Source organism: Mizuhopecten yessoensis, unplaced genomic scaffold (assembly GCF_002113885.1).
Source record: "Mizuhopecten yessoensis strain PY_sf001 unplaced genomic scaffold, ASM211388v2 scaffold8807, whole genome shotgun sequence".
Classification (NCBI taxonomy): Eukaryota; Metazoa; Mollusca; class Bivalvia; order Pectinida; family Pectinidae; genus Mizuhopecten; species Mizuhopecten yessoensis.
The window spans coordinates 447,973-469,556 of record NW_018407731.1 but is presented as its reverse complement, the minus strand read 5'-3'; the positions used below and the strand labels follow the sequence as shown (position 1 = coordinate 469,556).

Sequence of the window (21,584 nt, the reverse complement as noted above, 5' to 3'; positions counted from 1 at the left end):
CGCACCTGTTCGTGACATGGTTTATTCTGTGTATTGCCGAGACTAGATAAATCGTATTCATTTTCATTTTGAATATGACACCCGACACTTGCTTATCCGCCACTTTATGATAATCTGATCAAAAGAAATACTAACTCTGACTAATTATTACGAGGGAATATATGTCAAGTACCAGACAATTCATTCTCCTTATCAGAATATTTAAGTTCAACATTTTTGAAACGCATTACCCCGACTCACCGGCAGTTAATGAATCGTGAAATTAACTTCCGGTGTGGTTAACGTATTTGTCGTTGCTTAATATATTGCTAGCCTTAAATGAGTCAGTTAAATAAACAGAGTACATCAATCGTAAGTATTTGCACGGCATATCGGAGTCTCGTTTTATGAATGGGTACATTCCCAGAGTTCCAGAGTCATCATATTCTGGAGATATTTCATTCATGGACATTTATCGTTTCATCTTGTACTGTTCTCCACAAAACCCACAAAAGTGTAGGATTGTACGTATGCGGTTAAAATAACACAACACCACCAATGATGTGTATGACAACACGAAGAAAGTTTTATCTATTCAGCCATATCGCTATAACTTAATATGCTAAAGGTCATGTCAAGTTCATTTCCTTAAATGACGTATTTACCAGGAGAAAATCTCAGTAATATACATCAGAATAGTTAAATAAGCTGTACAACAGAACAGTTTTATTATTCAACGTGCAAATTAAAGTGACTACATTCTTGTCGTTACATCCAGGTTATTGAGGCGTAAACCTATATCTGTTGTTATCGACATAAGGACAGATTGGTTGAGTGGTTAACACTTCGGCCTTCCACGCAGGCGGCCTGGGTTCGATCCCCGAAGTCGTCGCAAGCATGGAATATAAAAGAAAGTGTTTTTCTCCTGCCCACACTACTCCAATAACCCAAGTGGAGTATAAAATGGTCTGGGTTGGATATTGCGGTATCTGTGATGTACCATTCAAGTGAGGTGGCACTATAAAAGATGCCGTTGGAAGCACAGTCCCACTACAAACAGAACACAATACATCTCCAGCACACACGCAGGCATACACACATAGGGGAATATTAGCCAGGTGGCATATGACTAGTAGTTAGCGCCTGATAAGGCAGCTCCTGCGAATACCTGAAATTGTATATCTTAATTGTATTAATTGTATATCTTTGTACTGTAAAGCGCTTTAGAGTGGCTTATGTTAGCTAGATAGGGCGCTATATCAAATGTTGTATACTATTATTATTATTATTATCATTATTATTATTCAGGTATGGCCATTCATGACTACAGTAAGCATCGTTGTGCTAGCAACTTTAGCTTTGTATCTTGCTATTGTCGTCTTCAAATGGTGAGCAATTGAGTTAATTTTGAGAAGAAATCAATAAACTGTGAAGCAAAAAAGCTTGTTTATACTTGGAACTTGTGTAAATCTTCCATTAGACACTATATATATCTAGATAGACTGGAGCTTGTGCAAGTCTACTTGTAAGGTAAGTAATACACCCACGCGTTGTTAATTTTTCAAGTTATATGGGCAAATGACACGGAAAATATTTTGGTTGTTTACTGAGTCTAAACTGAGCAAAATTGAAATTTCCTGACAAACCTCAGTAAAACGGAGACTAAGGTCCGGGGGTAATACACTTTTCCTGAAATCTCGTTGACCAACTTCTGAATGAAAACGTAAATCAAATTCTACTGTATTTGAAAGTTTCCAAAATAAAAGTGCTTGAAAATCACTCAGATTATCGGACTAATACCGGAAGTATTCCCTCTCGAACGCACCCATAAAATTGCTTACCGCAACTGTTGGTTCTAATTGGTTAATTGGTTATTAAAAGCATACCTTTACACTGCTAAAGAGCCGTTTGTAAATAGATACGACAATTCGTTTGTGATTACTGCAATTTTAACACGCAGGGTTAGTGAATAATATTTTCCACCTATACAATATGAATATAAAAAATCCGTAAGAAATATGATATAATTCAAGGTCAAAATCATGAATTAGACGTTAAACTTCGCACAATATCCGTCAAAATTATGATTTTTTTTGTGTGTGTGCAGCTTGAGGTAATTGGTCTTCCTTCTAAAAGTACACATAACAAAAGGTTATTGAAACTGTAGAAGTCTGTAGGTAGTACAGATACAGGCCCTCTGTCGGTGCTACCGGCGTGTCTTTGTGTTGCCGAAGATGTGTGGTGCCATGCATAAATGTATTACAGTTAGATCGGATATCGTATGATTGAAGTGTAAAACAAAGTAATTTTCTTCTTATCGTAGGCATAGCTTTGGTATCGCCTGTAACATACTTGTGCTATTATGAAATGAAAAATATAGATATAAAATGTAAAAAAAGAAAATGCCAACATGCTTGATTTGGAAAGTACACAATTTAGCGACGTTATACCTACTTCACGTTATTTATAAGTATGTAAGTTACGGAGTGATGGGGATGGTGGGGAGGGACGGCGAAAGGAGAGGGACAAAGAGTATGTGAAGTGGTGGGGAAAATGGTGAGGAACAAAGAATGGAAGGAACGAAGAATGGGGAGGAACACAAACTTGGGAGGATCATATTTTACAAAATACAGTTTTTGCCTTTATCATTAGTCAAATAACCTATAACCTTACGGACAATTTTCGAATCAATGCGCGTGCCTTCGAGCACCTGTTAAGGTTATTGGGTGACTGAATTACCGATTATGTGTATTCTTACGTCTAAAACGTTATACATCTCCTTTCAGTTCAGTGAAATACCACTGCTAAAAGATTTCGTTTAATTTACAGTAATCTGAGATAATCACGTAACGTCTGCCTATTATTAAGTGACAGTAACAGTTATTTATGGCATAATATGTATAATAAATATAACTTTGCTTAATCAGTGTCTGACAGGCTTTTAGAAATGAAACATGCGAAATGAGGTTTTTCAATCATAAAAAATGTTTAGATTATATTATTTCATAAACAATTTGCAGGTGGTCGTGAGCCTGTATACATATATGTATAGTTAGTTGTTGTGAAATCATTTTTCTCTCTACCCTTGATACCCGCATGAGAGTGTCGAGTACTTTTAGCAGTATGAACACACGCGAGCAATGAATTGACAGAAAGTATTATGTAATTTAAGAAACATTCTACATTTCGTATTATATATAGATTACCAGATAATTGTTGTTTTCATAGAATTTGACCATGACGCATACTTCGTATGTTTGAACTTTGAAAAAGTACAAACGTACATAAGTGTACTTTAAACCTGTTTATATTTTCTGTAAACTTCGTTTGTTCTCGGTTTAACTCAGATTCAACGAGACTGTCAACAAGTTTTATTCAAACTAATCACAATACAGCTTGAAATACAATATTACACAGTATGTATAACGCAGTTTCTAAGTTCATTGCTCTATGGCCCTCTAAAGTTGCCTGCATGTTTAACGTCAAACAAGAAATTGTTTTGTATTCAAATTCAGTAATTCGCACCAAAGCTACAGGATGAATATTTAATATCTCTGTTGCAGATCCAATGACACTTAGTCAAACATGATATTTGTTAGTTGTTGTAGGTAAATGGGAGTCCCACGTATGACTATGTATATTGTAAACATCGTGCATGCTACTCCTACATGCACCTCATTACCCAAACATGTCCATCTTAGAGTTCGTTTTTCTCACAGGTGGTCAGACACACAGCCAAACCGTGTCTATCTTCAGTCAGAATTAGTCACGGATTTCACGCCACATGAAATCAAATTGAATGTACAGCCTGTTAGGATGGCCGTAGGCCTGACGAAACTTCAGATAATCACAAACAAGACGAGGAGCTCTTTAATTCGTGGCGTAAAAAAGACAGGTACTAAATTTTACGGAATTGTGTTGTAGTCAACAAACGAAACGTAACAATGACCGGCGTTGTTTTGCCTAGATGCTGTGAGAGTTAAACTCGAGATTTATCGACTGAGTACTTTGATCAGTCAGGTATGAGTGATACAGGCTTCGACATCTAACGGCAAGAACCTTGCTGAATCACGACGAAGAGGACCAGATGAGTTTCGTCAGTGTGATACAACAACCTTAGATTTTCATCAACAACCAAAGCAGTCCCCTGGCAACATCCTCAAACAGTCACGATGACTGTCCAACGACAACAGAGGGTGTGGAGAAATACAATGTACGTTATGACAAAGGGGCACAAATAGTGCAGGAACAGGAAACAGAACAGTTACCGCTATCAGTGATTTCATTGTAACTTGTTTTTCGTTAAAGTGTTTTGGTGTCCCGTCATTATCTGTGTTAAAGTGTAACTTGTTTTATATTTTAAAGAACAGTTTTAAAACTATTGCTTCGTCCATTAGATTTGAGTGAAGACCACCTCTGTAGGAAGTACTACGACACGAGGTCCATCAAGTGTAATTTAGTATAATCTCTGCCATGTCAATGTTACCGAAACGAGTGAAAACCGATGATTTTTTCAAAAATAAATACAATTTGTAAATAAATAAACACAATTGTCCCACACAATCTACGAGAACAGTAATTAGACTATAAAACAGAACCTACACCACATTGCAACTAGCGAAATATTATAGAGGGATGGATATCATGATAAAAACATAAAAAACAGAAGGAATTGATAAACCGACCAAGTTAATTAGTCAGCCGACAAGTCGTATACCCGTATGTTATACCAAGCCTCGTCAATAAACTCAGACACACAGCGTCTGTACGTGTTTGTGTAACTTTATCAGTAATTGCATTTCAAAATAGTTGTAAACAATCATGGTACTTGATCAACACACATACTACAAACTGTCATTAAATTTAAGACATTTAAATGCATTTTAACAAAAAAAATGTCATTAATGCAGAAGTATTTAAATCGCTATAATTATATACTCTAGTTACTCATGTTTCTGATATTAAACCCGCGGTCCACCCATACACATTGTGCGATGTTTACATTAAAATATTGAATTAACGGAGATTTGTAAATAACTGAATGCTAGTGTATTTAATGACCATTAAGTTATTAACAGATAAGGACTTGTCCTATATACTCATTATCTAATCTTAAAGATTAAGTCTGAACTAATATTGTCTAAAATGTAAAAACACATTACAGGGAATTAGTTCATTTTTCATCTATGACGTTTTAGGTGAAGTATACTGTTACATCTACATATTAGCAGATGGTACATGTACTGAGGAATGAGGTTTGATGTGTATGCATTTACCCTACTTATATCATTTTAAAATATGGAAGGTCCAGCTAAGAATATTACATTTTATGACATTTAAAGCAGTGAGATATCCTCAGTGTTCACTCGTTAAATAAGGGTTTTCATCTACACTTGTGTTAGTATATATGGGGTATTCAATGAAACCTTTAATTTCCCCCTATTTCTGCCATTATAATATTATCCCGATATCATTGTTAACTGGTGGTATCTCTGATAAGAATGGCTTATAGAGGAACTACATAAACACAATGCTTGTTATTCCATACAACTGATTAGGAAACATGTATTGTAATGTATATGCATGTTAAACGTAAAACTGAAACACACTGATGACATTGTCATACTTGTCAAATTTACTATGATCTTAGGCATTCGTGTAATTACATACGCCTAATGTTTCTTTTTAAATATGAACTGTTGAATGAAGCTTTCGTTCGTGTCACATGAGCTTCGATTACTCCAGGTTTCTTTTTTTCTCATTCAAACATATATTATTGACAATGAATAGTCCAAAGAATTGGCCATATTACTCATGTCATCCATTGCATTAATAGATATTTGTTTCATTTTTTTTACCTTTCCGTATAACATGTTTAGCTTTCGATGTTTATTTTGACACACATCTACCACTGACCTAATTGCTAAATCCCCAAAATGGTCTACATATTTTCTCTTCTATGGATAACCTTACCGCTTCTTTTATAAACTGGCCTCTCTCGGCCGCCAACTGAGTTACAATGCATTTTAACATGTAATGATCCTTACTGACCCTATTATGCCGATTAACGGGTAAACCATATACAATCTGTATTCTCCTGCTTGGGTCCATGTAACCTCACTGCGTTGATGGACGCTCATTTTTATACCAAACAACCAACTTTAAGAGACCATGTTAGTAGTCTCAAAAAAGATACTGTTTCCGTCACTTCCAATTAATCTTTCATACCCACCCTAGATATATAACACACACTTAGGTAAGATAACTGGATATATTTTAAGTAAAGCGCAAACACTTGCAAAGAATAAACATAAAAAACAAATTTGTGACGCCCTGTTGCCTCCTTTTGCCTTCTCCAACTTTAGATAAGTCACCGGTAAATTGTAAAGGTATTTATTTTTACAAATAATGCAGTTCAAATAAATATTCTTTATAATTGAACATACTCATCTGTATATCTGTCTATCTATATGGGATTCTCTACAGAAACTATGATGGTTAGACGTCATGGCTACACAAAAAGCAGATGCGCAATAACAGAAAGTGAATAAATACGAGTTTATTGTCCAGTCAGAGACATCAGAGTCGATTATAATTCAGATCCCAGTGTCTCGAGTGTCACTGGTGATCATCAAGCAACACAACCTGAAATATTTCCTTTGATATTTGTATAATGTTTCCGTTTTATGTGCAGTCTTGCTAGCTGTCGATCGCGAGGTGTTCTCCAGTCTACCCGTGCATCGTCTTAACGTGTGAAAATCAAAAAGTAGGCGTGGCTTCAGGGTCACGTGGGTCAATAGCCGTGTAATCTTGGGTAATAACTCAATGATAATAGTGACGTAGGTCCCCTACAGGTGACAGACCACCCCTAGACAGGGGACCGTTACCACGGGAACCCGTCACGCTGAAAAAAATCACAAAATCACTGGCGTTACGTAACGAATAAAAAACCCGTCATCATGCGGCGGGTTGTGAGGCTCTCTGATTCCGGGTGAAGGATTTTTTAGACTGCCTTCTTGAAATTAATTTATAAACTGTCAACTTACACGAAAATTACAAGGAAAAATAGCAGGGATGTTCTGTAAGTACAGTGATTGAAGGTAACCCTCTGTTCACTGTGCCGAGTAATGGCGTTAGTGATATAGACAGACAATCGGAATGTTGAACACTTACACCTCATTTAATCAATGTGTGCATGAATCACACACATTTAATGATATATTGTGTTATAGTCATCCTCCCAATTTTAAATACAAGTACGACACTTCAAGACAATTTATTAACTATATGTTCCACTGAAAACGTTCCTAGCCACAAACAAAAGAACTTGTGCATTATCTTGTGAATGCTTTCAGAATGTGATAATTAAACTTCAGGGCAAATCTGTAACGTTATATGAAGACGTCTCCAGCATAATGAATCAACAAATAAATTTGACTAATCAATAACTCATATCAAAATGTTTGAACACATTTTTTTGTCAAATTCGTTCTCACTGTTTCATTTATGCACAACAATTCTTGAGTACAAGTGTACTAATTTAATTGCACTTCTTACATACATCTTATAAGAAGGGTTTCTTACATGTGTACATGTAATAATAATACTATTAAGAATATATGATTCGACTTACCTAATCGAGAGCTTATTAGGTTTGGTCAGATCGACCCTCTTACCCAGGTCTAACAATCGTCCTCCCACTTGGCCACCACATCATTGAGGAAGTGGCCCACGACTCACCACACCTGTCCTCGCGATGGTGCAAACTTCAGCTGTGCTTCAAAAGTTACCGGCACACACGCGCAATTAATCCGAGAATCAAGTTCGAGTGTTTACGGGTAAAAATTAAAGCTATCCACTTGTTATCAGAACCTTTGATCAAAGTAACGGAGCTTGTATTCCTGGCATTGTCGAGATATACACTTGAACTTTGTTTGATAAGAGAATGGTACATTTAATTAATATCAAAACCCCGTTGTTTGGTATTGAGCACTTTTGAAATTGAAGTTTAAACAAGAATAAAGCAAGAATTAGTTGATTTTTACGCTAATTTTGCATTGTATCAGTTTTGCATGGGTCTGGGTTTTGTAGGCGCTAAATAACCTTCGCCCGATTAAACACATTTCCTTTGTCCTGAGGGGCACTGAGCCTTGTGCGTAAACGCCCTTCTGGGATTTGAAGACATAACAACAATATACCTCTTATAACACCGAAAATGACATGTCAAGGCTGGGGCCTGATGATTCGTATGGTTACCTCTCCCTGCTCATTGCTTTGTTTCAAATTAAAGCAATATAACATTTGTAAAGATTGTGTAGAGTCATGTACACTTCAGTTAATTGAAAAATAAAGTTTTTAAGTTTTAAGTGCCTTAAAAATATTTCTACAGTTGTAGATGTGGCATTTTACAAAAATGACGCTGAACCACACACAGAGCCTTAAAACAATATGTCTCTTTAGGAGCAAGCGTTCTCGATATCGAGTTGATGTCTGTCTATACTGTACGTGATAACATTGACTACCAATAACGTGGTTCATTTCGCTTCCCTCCTGATGACGTCGCGGTTTCTGCACGCAAACAAAGTCTCGGCGGTACTATCTACACCCGGGGAGTTGCACCATTGACCTCCCCGTTGTGTGCATTGCTCGGCGCGTTTAACAGGTTAATTTACGACTGGTAGATTACGGTGACAGACGTGCAGCTAGAAGTCACGTGTTCCACTAGCGATACCGCCCTTATAATGCACATGGCTTGTTAACAACGAGGAGAAATCAATTTGGAAAATCGACACTTTTTTAAAATTTGTTTTGCAGCAAAACTGGTTTTGATCTTTTATCCTTTAAACAATTAAAACAAAAGGCACACTAGCTCTTAACTGTCCAATTGTTTTTTCTTTATCAGATTGCATTCGTATGGAAACCTCCTAACTACCACAGTACCTCATGATGGTATCACTGATACACGTGTCCATGGCACGTTTTATTTAAATCTGTTCTTTTGGTAGAGTCTTCCAGTATTTTATAACATAACATACTGCTTAAGATTCAGCATCGACTTACTCTGACTTTGCTGTTTGCGCAGTGTACACTAACTGTTATAGATGCAGTATAGACTACCTTTGACTTTGCTGTTTGCGCTGTGTACACTAACTGTTTTAGATGCAGTATAGACTAACTTCGACTTTTCTGTCCGTGCGCTCTCAGTTTTAGATTCAATATAGTCTGTCTCCGTCAAACTTATCTTTATAATGTACATTGTCTGAAAACCACGTTTAATTTCTTTCAACCAATATCCACAAAGCAAGCCACAATCTTAACAATGATGTGCAAAAAACACAAGCAGTGAACTTGTAAGGCATTTCAGACAATTTGTATCGTTTGATGTACTTATGAAGGACATTGCAGTCGTATTGACGACTGTTGACACGATAACAAATCACCCTGGTTCTGTATGGTTTGATGTATTTTACTTGGACAATATAGTCTAATGATTACTGATGATAACATAAGACATCCCTGTATTAACAGAAAAAGTCACGGAGCGACGGAGAAAGGAAAAACTGTAAAATCCGACCCCAACGGGAATATATGTACATGTATATCCTGCTTATTTGAAAAATCGGCGTATTACAAACTCACACACAAAAGGAAATGTTAAAGAGGTTACCAATAAATTGTATGAGTAGACGAAAACACTGACGCACTGAGGAACGGACAGAGCGAAGTGTAAGTACACCATGTAAAAAATATTAGGTATCAGACATAGCACCACATTTTGTTTTTGTTTCTTGATTGCAACCGATTGTCTCAGTTTGTTTTCATTTTAACCGTATCACTAATTCTTCATAGCAATAAACTAGCCATGTCCAAAAGGACATTCTTCTACAAACACCTCCAAACATGATTGTCATAGCAGATTGGATCAAGCGTATTTGAAAACCATGTCAAAATTGTAAAATCGTGTAAATAAACTGTTTCTATAGAGTAAATCAAAGCATAAGTGTAAATATCGTGTTAATATAGTGTGAATACGGAATTACATTAACTCGCTAATTGTTTAGTGATCTTACACAAACCCTTCAGAATACATCGATGAGTATACACACACATAGTTTACCTTTAATTATCGCTAATTGCCTTTGGAATGAACAAACAGAACCCATTTGTAAACTACGACCTATAAACTAATCCCTTCCCAAAACCGTTACACAAAGGATATACAAAAACACAATGGAGCGATTAACATCTTTACGTCATATAATTTAATTTTATGTAATGACTTTGCCAAATTAATTTAGTTTTCAAAACAATGTCGGTAAGTAGGATATAATCGATTATGATAACTTTAATATAGCCTCGCGAGCTATGTGTAAACAATCAAGGTATTGCACTGTTTAGAATACAGCTGTGTCGTAAGTATATCGCCCAATCAAACCCACATCACGATTCTCCGCAACGTTTTCCCGACTGTGATTAGATACATATATTGGTACATACATCATAAGTTTAAATAGACTTACGGTCTATAGCTGCGACTTCAGGTGTAACTCAAGTCCAGCGATAACCCCAATCGGACCAGTATTGAATTTCTGCTCGGGATAGAATTTCATTGGAATCAATCGTCAACACTGTATATCATATGCCATGTAATGATCCGGTATAGAGTGTTTCCTATATACGTGTTTTTTATTTCTGTGTTTCAGAGCCAAAACATACCTTACATATAATATACACGACAATGGCTTCGACGGTCTGAGACGTAGCGAGGCCCAGGTCTCTGGAAGCTTGCCGAAGCGTTTGATTCCCCCGGACAAAGGTTCCAACACAAATTATATCTATTGTTAAAAGACACATTGGAACAAATGACGTTAAAATGGACGTGTCAACAGGATTTAAAGTCACTTTATCACACAGACAAGGACGTAGAGTAACGAGTATCAAATGTTACATTGAATCCGTATCTTATTTCTTTTGTACTGTTAAATGTTGGAAGTGTGTTTCTTCTTATACGGCTGTTTGTTAGAATGACTAATTGACAAGTATGTGCAGTATGATAAATACCTGAACGTGTTTAATTATCAATATGGATGTGTTATGTTTGGACAACCACTGTCCAGTAGAAACTACGGCAAAATTCATCTTGTTAATTCTTAGAGATATATTAAAAAATGCGGATTGACATCTTTGTATGAATTACAACCGATATAACAAGCTCTATTGCGTTTTATTATATTAGTATGCTATTTTTTAAAAGTAGCAGGACATATACCCCTTAAAAGCTTCCTGTTTAATAGCTTCCAATGATCAAGCATGTAACTCTAAATATCATCGTTGTACGTTAAAAACAAGGACCACGAAACTAGTCATATCTCATTGATCGGTAGTTGATTCGAAAACAAATTATTCAACGAAACTAGAGAGATTAATACATCTCTCACGTTTTATCACCTATCAACACCGAACTAATCCCGCCACGTTTCTCACCGAAAAGGGAAGAAACTATAAAGGAATTACCCGGTATTTTGATCAGTTAAATAAATCAGCGGAGTTTCCAAGAGAACGAAATTTATCGCCTTACAATATATGAACGTACAGGTGTTCAATAGAGAAAATGATTTTTCCAAATCTATGACCTTATGTAAGCAAACTTGGCACGTTTTGTTGATAAAATGGATCAGGTAGCTTAGGTTTTCCCCTGATAACACTCACCTCTCTCTGGTGTGTGAAGTACATATAAAGAATGAAATAAAACTTGATGAATTTTAATGCAACAAAGCACGAGATAGGCCTCTCTTTAGAGTACTGTCGACCCTAGTAAGACTTACTTATTAAACATCAATCTCATGTCGTAGATTAAAGATTTTATCAGCTGTGCAATACATCATATTAAGTCAAAATTCTGTTGGGAGAATTTATCCAGTGACTTTTCATGTCTGTGATAGACATGAAAAGTCACTGGAGGAGTACTCATATTTAGAGAGCGTATGACGTTCTGCTACAATACTTAGTATTTATCGGTATTGGAATTAATGGTTTAAACAATATTTTGTGCGACCGTACCGTGAAGTGGTTGCTTAAAGAGATTTTAAAGAAAAGCAAATGTCTTTGTAGGGACTTTGAAAGATTTCCACTGTAAAATAAGCGGTACAAAATGTTATAGCGTCAAATTGAAAGGACTAAATCGGAATTCAAAGTTAATGCGAAAAGTCATCAACAGAAAAAACATAAAGAGACATAAAAAGCAAAACAAAACGGAAGACAACATGAATCCTTAATCAGAAAATGAAGAAGGTTCTCTATGTACACAGTACCAGTAGAGAGACAGGGATCTACAGGTCGAAGAACGGTTATACAGGAATACATACTAAGCCACACAGTTACTATATTGTATTGTGTCCCAGTATTCCGGATCCTGCTTTTATTTCTATAAACCAATCTCACTTATTACACATTCTGTTATAACCTTATGATAAAACAAATGTTTTAATTGTGGTTAACAAACTGATTATAAAGAGTTTCTAAAGTTGTTCTGCACTATGAAGTTCTATAGGAATGTTTAATTAATACTTACATACGTGTTCATTGTTCTATAGAGCATACAGGAAGTTACATACAAAACACGCATTTGTTCAAGCCTCATTTTGGCATGTCACGAGAATGACCTCGCGATCCAGTCACCTGCCCTCACTAGTACACCTTGGAGGAAATCCAGTAACTACCTTTGAGTCAAGGACTGAGTTCGGTTATGAATTTATTACAATGTGTACGATTGGCAGTAAATCAATATTTTACACATGATCAAAATATTGCTAAAAATTCAAATAATATATTGAGTATACATAAACAGCTCTAGGTCGAATTCCCCTGATGTACGAGCTGGGTGGACGTAGGTAATGACATGGGTGTAACGTGGCAATGAGTACGTATGATATCATGGCTTACTGTAATACCGATATTTCTATATGACATGTTCCCGTAAACACTACACTTCATTCAGCATGATGCACTAGCTAGCATTTATAATTCAATCCGACAAAAATTGATTGTTGATGAACCAGAGATATCATTGTATGCTATTTTATGTAAACTTTACCAAAAAATGGAAATCATATAATTTAATTCGCTTGAACACAACGAGAAATATCTCAGTAAAGTGCACTTAAATTGAAATTTTAAATCGATTAAGCTTTAATCTTGATGGTACGGTCATAAGTGGTATACTTTATAAACCAGTTAAACGCGTGCACTTGCTTTCGAATCGTCAGTGTGTGGTAGTCTTGATCAGTGTTGGGTGCATTTGTTACTGTACTATAGATAACTAAAATGCCACAATTCACATAAATTCACAATATTTCAATAAACCCCATTTTGAACGATGCAATCGCCCTAGTTCGTAATGTCAAACGTCTGATAACTTTTAAATTAAATAACATGGATTTCATTTATATCCATATATATAAACATGAACGATGATTATAATTGATGATAAGAAATATGCTAGTTATTTGAAATGTGCGTCACCCAATGAATAATCATTGTATACTATTTATGATGCAATACCAAGCGTTAAATAGTTTTAAATAAATTTTCGTCTGGAGTATCAATTATTCAACAGGTTTATTCTAATACTAATATAGAGTTGTTTTTATTTCTTTAGATAGCGACAACACATTTTGGAATGCAGAATGAGTGGAATCATAGTTCATGTATACATGGATATATCCGATTTCCATACCGCAAGAAAAAGGTAACATAATTAAGAAATAAAATTATATATCAATATTGGCTGGAGAGAGTGAAAATTGCACAAGTATGAAGCTAGTAGCGGTTCATCTTCAGCCCTCAAATGGTGACAATCATATCCGAGTAAATGGATGTTCATAATCTCAAAGAAACATTAGACCATGGCAGTTATGTTTTGTTAACTTACCTCAATGTTTATAAAAGTCTTGCATATTCAAGTGTGTTCATACTGTCTCAAAACGTTTACACTTTTAGATTTGTATTCATGTTGCAATGTATATAGAATATCATAGATGTCCCATCGCTGTGTAAACTTGCAGGCAGAAATTTGCGATATTCGCTGCTAAAATCACACACTAACTACATCACAGATGTCAAACCAATGCAAAATTTCGAGTTGTGCACATAAATCTGGAAGAGGTATATTAAACTAGTGCTTGGTTCAAGGTAATGCAGCGTTAATTTAGACAAGAAAAAATGCTTAACGACTTATGATTACTATAGACGTGACCTCCTTAAATCCACTAGCATATCAATATAACTCCCGATCCACAGTCTCAAGTCATATACACCGGTATTATCGGGATATTTCTTTACAGTGTGTCGCTTAATATATCTTATCTCTGACTCAGGAAGGTTAAAAGAGAGAAAAATGTATGACCGAAGTTTACAGTTAACTGCATTGAATTTGAGTACCATAGATCTTACACATCTACATTGCATAACACTAAACAAACACAAACGACAAATCGATTTGTGATATACAAATCAATTTCAAGATACCTTCAAGAAGCCAAACAAATCTAAATTCAACTTAAACATCAAACGAAAACGTTGTTGAGACCATAACACAGGAGAAAGAGTAGCCATTAAAGCAATGAGTGTATTATTGAGTTAACTTTTGGATATGTACAATTGATCGTATTGGTTGTAGAACGTCTCCGTTGTCTGACTACCCTTTCAAGTAAGTGGTATGCTAACATAACACCGTATGTGGGCTATTGATCGAGTGCGTCTACACTGCATACGAAATGGTCGTACATATCTCTGATGTTTACAATATGTCATTTTAAAATAGTAAAATATATATGTTTACAGAATCTGATATGATAACTGTTTGTTAGCATGGAGTGTTACACTTATGCTTTTGTAAGATCAAGTAATTTTAAATATATAAAAAGGCCTTTTTGTATAAAAATACGGGAGACAAGCACGAATCATTTACAAAGCGTTCCACTACAGAACACAACCATAAGAATGTGGATACCAAACCGTAGCCGGTTTAATATAATTATGATGATGTGAAAACCATTAGAGACGGTACGTGTTAGAGTAACATTTTACTTACATATATGCTACCCATCCATGATAGACACATCCAAATAAATTGCACGTTCGAAGTCGTGCCTAAAGCTCTTATTGATATCTGTGCTGTTTTCTACCTTACTTAGAGCTCGCCATTCATACAGGTATTGATGACCGGATAGATTTCGGGGATAGCAATAATATTGTCAAGATATTGTTCTATCCTGCAAAGTCTAGACAAAACTGGATAGGACAAACGACCGGAGAAGATAATGTAGGCTGTAAAACTGGCTTAATAAGTCTCAGGAGGGTGGGAGAGACGTTCCGCGAGTGATGCTGTCTATTAAGATGACATGCAATAGTCTGAACGCTTCCAGATCGAAACACCTTAGTTGCTAAATTAGTGGCGATGTGCTATTTACAATTTGCAACAATATTAAATAGAATCACTTCTTATTACTTCATAATAACTTTCCAATTTTGCTTTCTTTATAAAATAAAGGTTAATCAAATTTCCTAACTTTAGCGCATAACAATACCAGAACCCGGGTATTTCTTTTTCATTATTTTGCCTCATGATGACGAAGCGTTATTTTTGCTGCAGATTCTGAAAAGAAAAATATATCTTACCAGCTAACGCCCTTTGTATACAAAAACCTTCTTTAGATACAATGGGAAGTGTTTCAAACAGAAATACGAGATCTCTATAGCTTGTTTCCGTGACTGCAAAATCTGTATGCTAAATCTTATGTGTTTATGTCCTGTTTTCTGTTTTAAAACAGGTTTTCCTGACCTCATTGGTGCCTAAAACTCCCTATATATTCTAAAGGAAACAAATGATGAAAACTAAAATAATTTCCTTTTATTCATATAAAAAAAAAAAAAAAGTTTTCTTTAAGATGATAAGATAAGATGATACAATAACTTTGATTTCAACACTTATGAGCTCAATATATGATCTGGACACATCTGTTTTATTTACCCGTTGAGCATTCAAAGTAACGATTACATTACTACATTTATTAAATGAGATGTCTTAAGTGAAAGAATTAAAATTCATGCCATATAAGGCAAATTCACATGCAAATTAAAATGTTTTATGCATACCTAATATACGAATGATGATGTCATGTGCTTTAACGTATCATAAATTGCGATAAACAAAGAACATAGAAAATACGGGAATAACAAAAAATCTATAGACAGGTAACAATTAAGCCAGGTGTCACTTACCACTTAAATCCTATTGAAAGATGGCTAAGTTTAGACATGACGTCAAAAATCAACAAAAATGTCACGAAGTTAACACAAGTTATTACTGATGTTGTAATAACAGCTGTAAATGTGTATGTTATGTAATAACAAATATACATGCGCATCTGATGTAGGCCTAATTACAGATGTAAAGGTGTATCTAACATAACTACATATTTGTATGTGTGTCTTATGTAATGACTGGTACGTAATTACAGATATAAAGGTGTATATTATGTTGTTACATATCTATAGTTTATCTTTTTGACAACAGGTGTATCTTTTGTAATGACAGGTGTACCACTTGTTATTACATATTTACAAGGGTATCACAAATATTTGCAGCTGCACAAATGAATCCTATGCTATTATATAAAAATAACCACATATATACAACCATATTATCACAGTTATATATCCTCGTTTGTAAACAACAGAGACCAATCTAGCACAGTACCTGACACGTAGGCCTTTTAGTATCACCGCTTTACCGTCTCCTCACATTCGGCATGTATCGACAGTTCTGAATAAGTATTCACTCTGACAAAGCCTGTGTTCAGCAGTAAAACTCTTATATAGTCTAATATTTGCTTTATAGAATCGCAGATTTCGAGTATAAATCGATCGTCTTTGATATACTGAGACCAGGGTTCTCGGACTCAGATTGATACAGCTATAGAGACGTAGTGACGTAAGATTTGATACTAGCTTATTTTATAATATTTCAAAGATAATGTTCCATAAAAAATATAAAAGGTAAATCTGTACGTTGCATGTTGGTGCAAAGCTATACACAGTTGACGTCATCGACACGCTATTAATCATGTACAAAATGAATCGTAAGCTGAGTTATTCCCCTTACGAGTACATGATATTTCAAAGTGAACATGTTTCTGACACCAATACTGATTGCATAAAATGACAACGATGTACATTTCATACGAAAGATAGAGTGTTTCCATTTAAACAAAAAACAAACAGATGATAATAATAGTAAAAAATATAACTCAAGTTATTGTTAAACAGACTGAAGCACGTCCTAAAATTCCCTTTCATAATAGATAATTGAATTAAATTAAATAATAATTGATGATCTTATGTGTTTTCTTAAGTATAGTTCTGATAATAGTTAAGGTATATTCACACTTTACACTTTCAATATATCAGCATTTCTACTAACTACATGACTGTTATCAGATCTCCGCCTTGTGAAACAAATTTTAGTCCAGAAAAAAGAGGACATGGGTTACAAATAATCAACTACGTTACATTGCTGATATCTTTATTAAATCACATTTGGAACATAAAAGTGCGTCTGACAGTGGGTGATGTATGGGTGTTATAATGAAGGTATTGGGTGGTAGTGGTGCCTAATGAAACCTTCGCTACTTTATCCTCATTGACAGAAGCTAAATATCGAGTGAAGAGATTCACAATCCCTCTCATCACCGACTCCTCTAACTTTAAATCCAGAAAATCTCGAGAGAGGCCAAGGTGGTCGTTTGTGTCCTAAATACTCTTTAAGATCCTATGGTACATCTCTGTTGACACACTCTTAAACTTGAAATCCGTGTAGTTGAGACTTAAATACGAGGCCGCGGAATATATGTCATATCCGCAGTCCATTGGGGGTCTTGGTTTACGGATTCGTGGTAAAGTGACTATGCAGGGGTTACCGTTACTTATATAGCGGGTAGGTGAAACCCACACGTTATAACGAAAACAAACGGTCCCTTGTTCACAGTAGCTTTTTACTTTATGTTTTATCGCTCTTAAGTAAACATAAGAAGTAGTTCTTCACAATGGAGGCTCCTTACCCGCGGAGGATTCCCGGTGCTACTGGTGTCTGCCTTTGAAGACATGACATTGCGACACGCCCCCCGTACCACTCCGCCTAATAAAGGAGAACCGACAAGACCCTCAGAGGAAGGGGTCTCTCTTGATTATGTCAGAAAAAATCAAAGGTCAAATATTGTTCAAACAATTTGACTCCCGCTGAGAGAACAAGTTAGATATATCGATACTTTAGGCTCACTGTTTCTATAGCCGAGGTGCCTGGGCTTGACTTTCGGTTAAATGCGGTGACCACTTTCTCAATTTTACACCAATTTATCTACTCTCCAAGGATAAGCGCAAAATCAATTTCAGTAAGGCGTCGAACTAACCCTGACCTCAGATACACCTAAAATAAACACGGAGGCGATTTCCTTTCATCCGGATATTGATAACTGGACACACATACAGATATATGGCCTTAAAATAGCAATTTGAACATCAAGCCTGTGTCCAATTTGTTTGGACTACCCCTATTAACGGTTTCTGATGACGTAGGCTTATCAGGGGAGCTTATCGTACATTTGGTGATATGTTATGGCTGGTTTTGCTGATCTTCAGCCAAACTGTCCCAAAGAAATGATAATAGATTAAGCATGTGCACTTAAATTCATATATATATATAGTCTGAAGAATCTCCTAGAAGAGATGAAAGTATTAAAGACTCGTTGTTGATAATTTTTCTTTTTAGAATATATCTATATATATAACTTATATATTTGCATGAATGAGTAGGCAGTACACAACATTCGATTGCGTTACACGTTTCTAAATGTTAAAACGGTATTCTATCAAAAGTAATGAGAAAACAAACCAGTTGATAGAGTGATAACCTTTTTATAACTGATTACAATATCAAACAGAAGTTACAAAGTCATCAGGCTACAGCCTATGCTGTGGACTTGAAAATTAATGCTTCACATAAAAAGTGAATACACAAACACATGGATTATGTCATTCTCGTGTATACTTATGGCATTGCCACAAGTCTCGCGAGATCTTATCTCTATGACATCATTACTTGAAGCATCAGAAATGACAGAAACTAAATTATTATCTGAAATAAACGGACGCCTGAAAAGATTATTTAGTTTCGTAATCTTGTTTTATGTATACAGTAATGTTTTCATGTTACAAAAATAGAACGACTTTAAAAGACACCTGTGTAACATATATATTATGATGACTTATTACTGGAGCATCTAATTTTAGCTGTATATTTACAAAAATAATTGACTGCTTACACCTAACTAAGAATGGAAAAAAATGTTGACTAATGTTGATTCTCTAATTATGCTAAACCATGGTACATCAAGTTTAATGTTTATAATTATTGTATAAGCTAATACAATTTTGTCTGCTTCTAGTCGATTTTAGCAATTGTCTAGGAAACATTATATATTATCTCTCTGTAAAATATCATCAAAACTATTTTTTACTTACCGTGTTTGATGATAGTGGTTAATGGTAAAACTCATGTTTTTGGTAAGAGGTTGCCTTTTATAGTTTAAGACCATGATTGCGTTTTTTATGCATTTAGTTTTTGTTAATTTACACATGAATATGTATATTTCCCTTACTAATTATGCACCTATTTCAAAGACATAAAAGGCACTATTATACACAAACTGTATCAATGAAGGTATTCATTTTAAATAGGAAATATAAATAATTAGGTTCTGACATGATAAGTACTGTATACAAACTCATTGAAATTCAAATTAGTTATTTACAACGTGTAATAGCCTGGTTTCCATGGACGCTAGAACACAGAACAGCGTTGAGGATATTGGGAGGGGGGCTTTATTAGCCTATTCTCAAATACCTGCTGCGCTATACCTCTGATTAGTTTCACGTAGCAATGACATACCCTATTAAAATATTAACCGATATTCATGTTAAGGCCCGTTAAGTGAAGGTATATTGACATGACAGTGTAAGTGACGCTATGAAAAAACTACCAATTTTGATAATGACTGATTTCTCAATATTTTCATATGTGCTAGGAATATATGTTTTTTCCTTTTTGTTTTGAGAAAACACCAAAGCGGTTTGCTTGTGATGTTGCCATGTCTATGTCTTAGAATGGATCCAACAGACTTGAAGACAGAGATACAGAAAGGCATACACACTGGTTACGTCTTCTATGGCATGGAGATTTGGTTTCTTATGATCTATCGTGAGTCGTCAATCGTTGCCATATCCTGTATTGGTAAATAGGTGAACCAATAACTTACATAACACGTCAAGGCCACACGAACATACGATATGTACTTTGGAGGCTGTCAAGCAAGCCGTACAGCTAGAAACACGATTTTAACACACAAATAGTAAGGAGAAAGCTAAATGTGGATAGCTATTAGATAAAACAAACAAACTTCGTACCAATCTGTCAACATACAACGACAAAACACAACAGGGATCGAGGAGACGCAAATCAAAAGTATACCAATTAGCATGAATCCTCGCAAAATCAAAAACAAAAACAAACAAACTGAAATGTGTTGCATTATAGGCTACATTATAAAACATTCTTCTCACGTAGGACGGTTGGATAATAAGGAAAAATAACCTACCTATAGAGAGGCTTCCTTTAGACATCTGTAATTAGTCCTGCTCATCACAACATTTCACTCTATAGTAATGCACCGTAACGTCACACAATGACTGATCTGTTATCGGTATTAACACAAAATTAAACCCAATCACATGGCTGATCAAGATTCAACACGCAACCTTATTAGCATATTATTGAGAAAAAATTACAATGACACGGTTACTTAATTCTGTTGACGCCCTGACTTAGTAGTAAGTATCTGAAAATAGAATTAGTTTACTTGGAATATTCATAGACTTATCCTTGTTTAGACAAAGAGGACGTTTAATGTTGTCAATATGTATACATGTTTAAGTAAGTGGACTGTCAGCCAAAACCAATCGTGATCGAAGGCAATTACACTTATCGATTCATTGATCGATTTCATTTGTGTTAAATGTCTCGTGAGCTGAATGGTGTATGGCAAGGCGATACTATCCTGACATACGGAGCTTACGGTATCCCGAAAAGTCCGACTCTGCAAGACTCGGATACTGGTCAGTTTCAGGTCAACCAATTGGAGTGTAGGAATATATTCGTACAATCAACCATACGATCATAAATATGTGTCAGCACTAGTACATCTAATCTTGTTCATTACATTATGGATCAATATATCGTTAATTACTTTTTGAATGTCTGATTGGTTAATGCAAACGTTAAACACTTAATGAAGGGTATATTTACTCGCAGTAATTTGAAACTAAAGCAACTGATTGGCATGTTTATTATGTTTTGTGCCATTCATACAAACTAATTGAGCATACCAAGTGATTATCATATCAATTAAATCAGAGGGCATGGAGAGGTCTTCTTATTATTCCGACATCCTTGGTATCTTGTCTATTAAAATGCATTTGTTGTGAATTGTTTG

At 35.3% G+C, this 21,584-nt stretch overlaps 1 protein-coding gene and 1 long non-coding RNA gene across 2 annotated transcripts in view; one reads left to right on the top strand and one right to left on the bottom strand.

The window, feature by feature from the left end:
* Positions 1-20,776, bottom strand: part of LOC110456580 — a 106,193-nt gene extending 85,417 nt beyond the window's left edge. Inside the window, exon 1 of the mRNA XM_021507401.1 lies at positions 20,691-20,776. Coding sequence (XP_021363076.1) covers positions 20,691-20,715 — 25 coding nt within the window. The 5' untranslated portion in view covers positions 20,716-20,776. The remainder of the gene's footprint in view (positions 1-20,690) is intronic.
* LOC110456581 lies at positions 12,849-20,236 on the top strand. The gene is made up of 3 exons (XR_002463599.1): positions 12,849-12,898; positions 13,637-13,726; positions 20,151-20,236. It is a non-coding gene; the product is annotated as an uncharacterized LOC110456581 (long non-coding RNA).
* Positions 20,777-21,584: the final 808 nt, after the last annotated feature.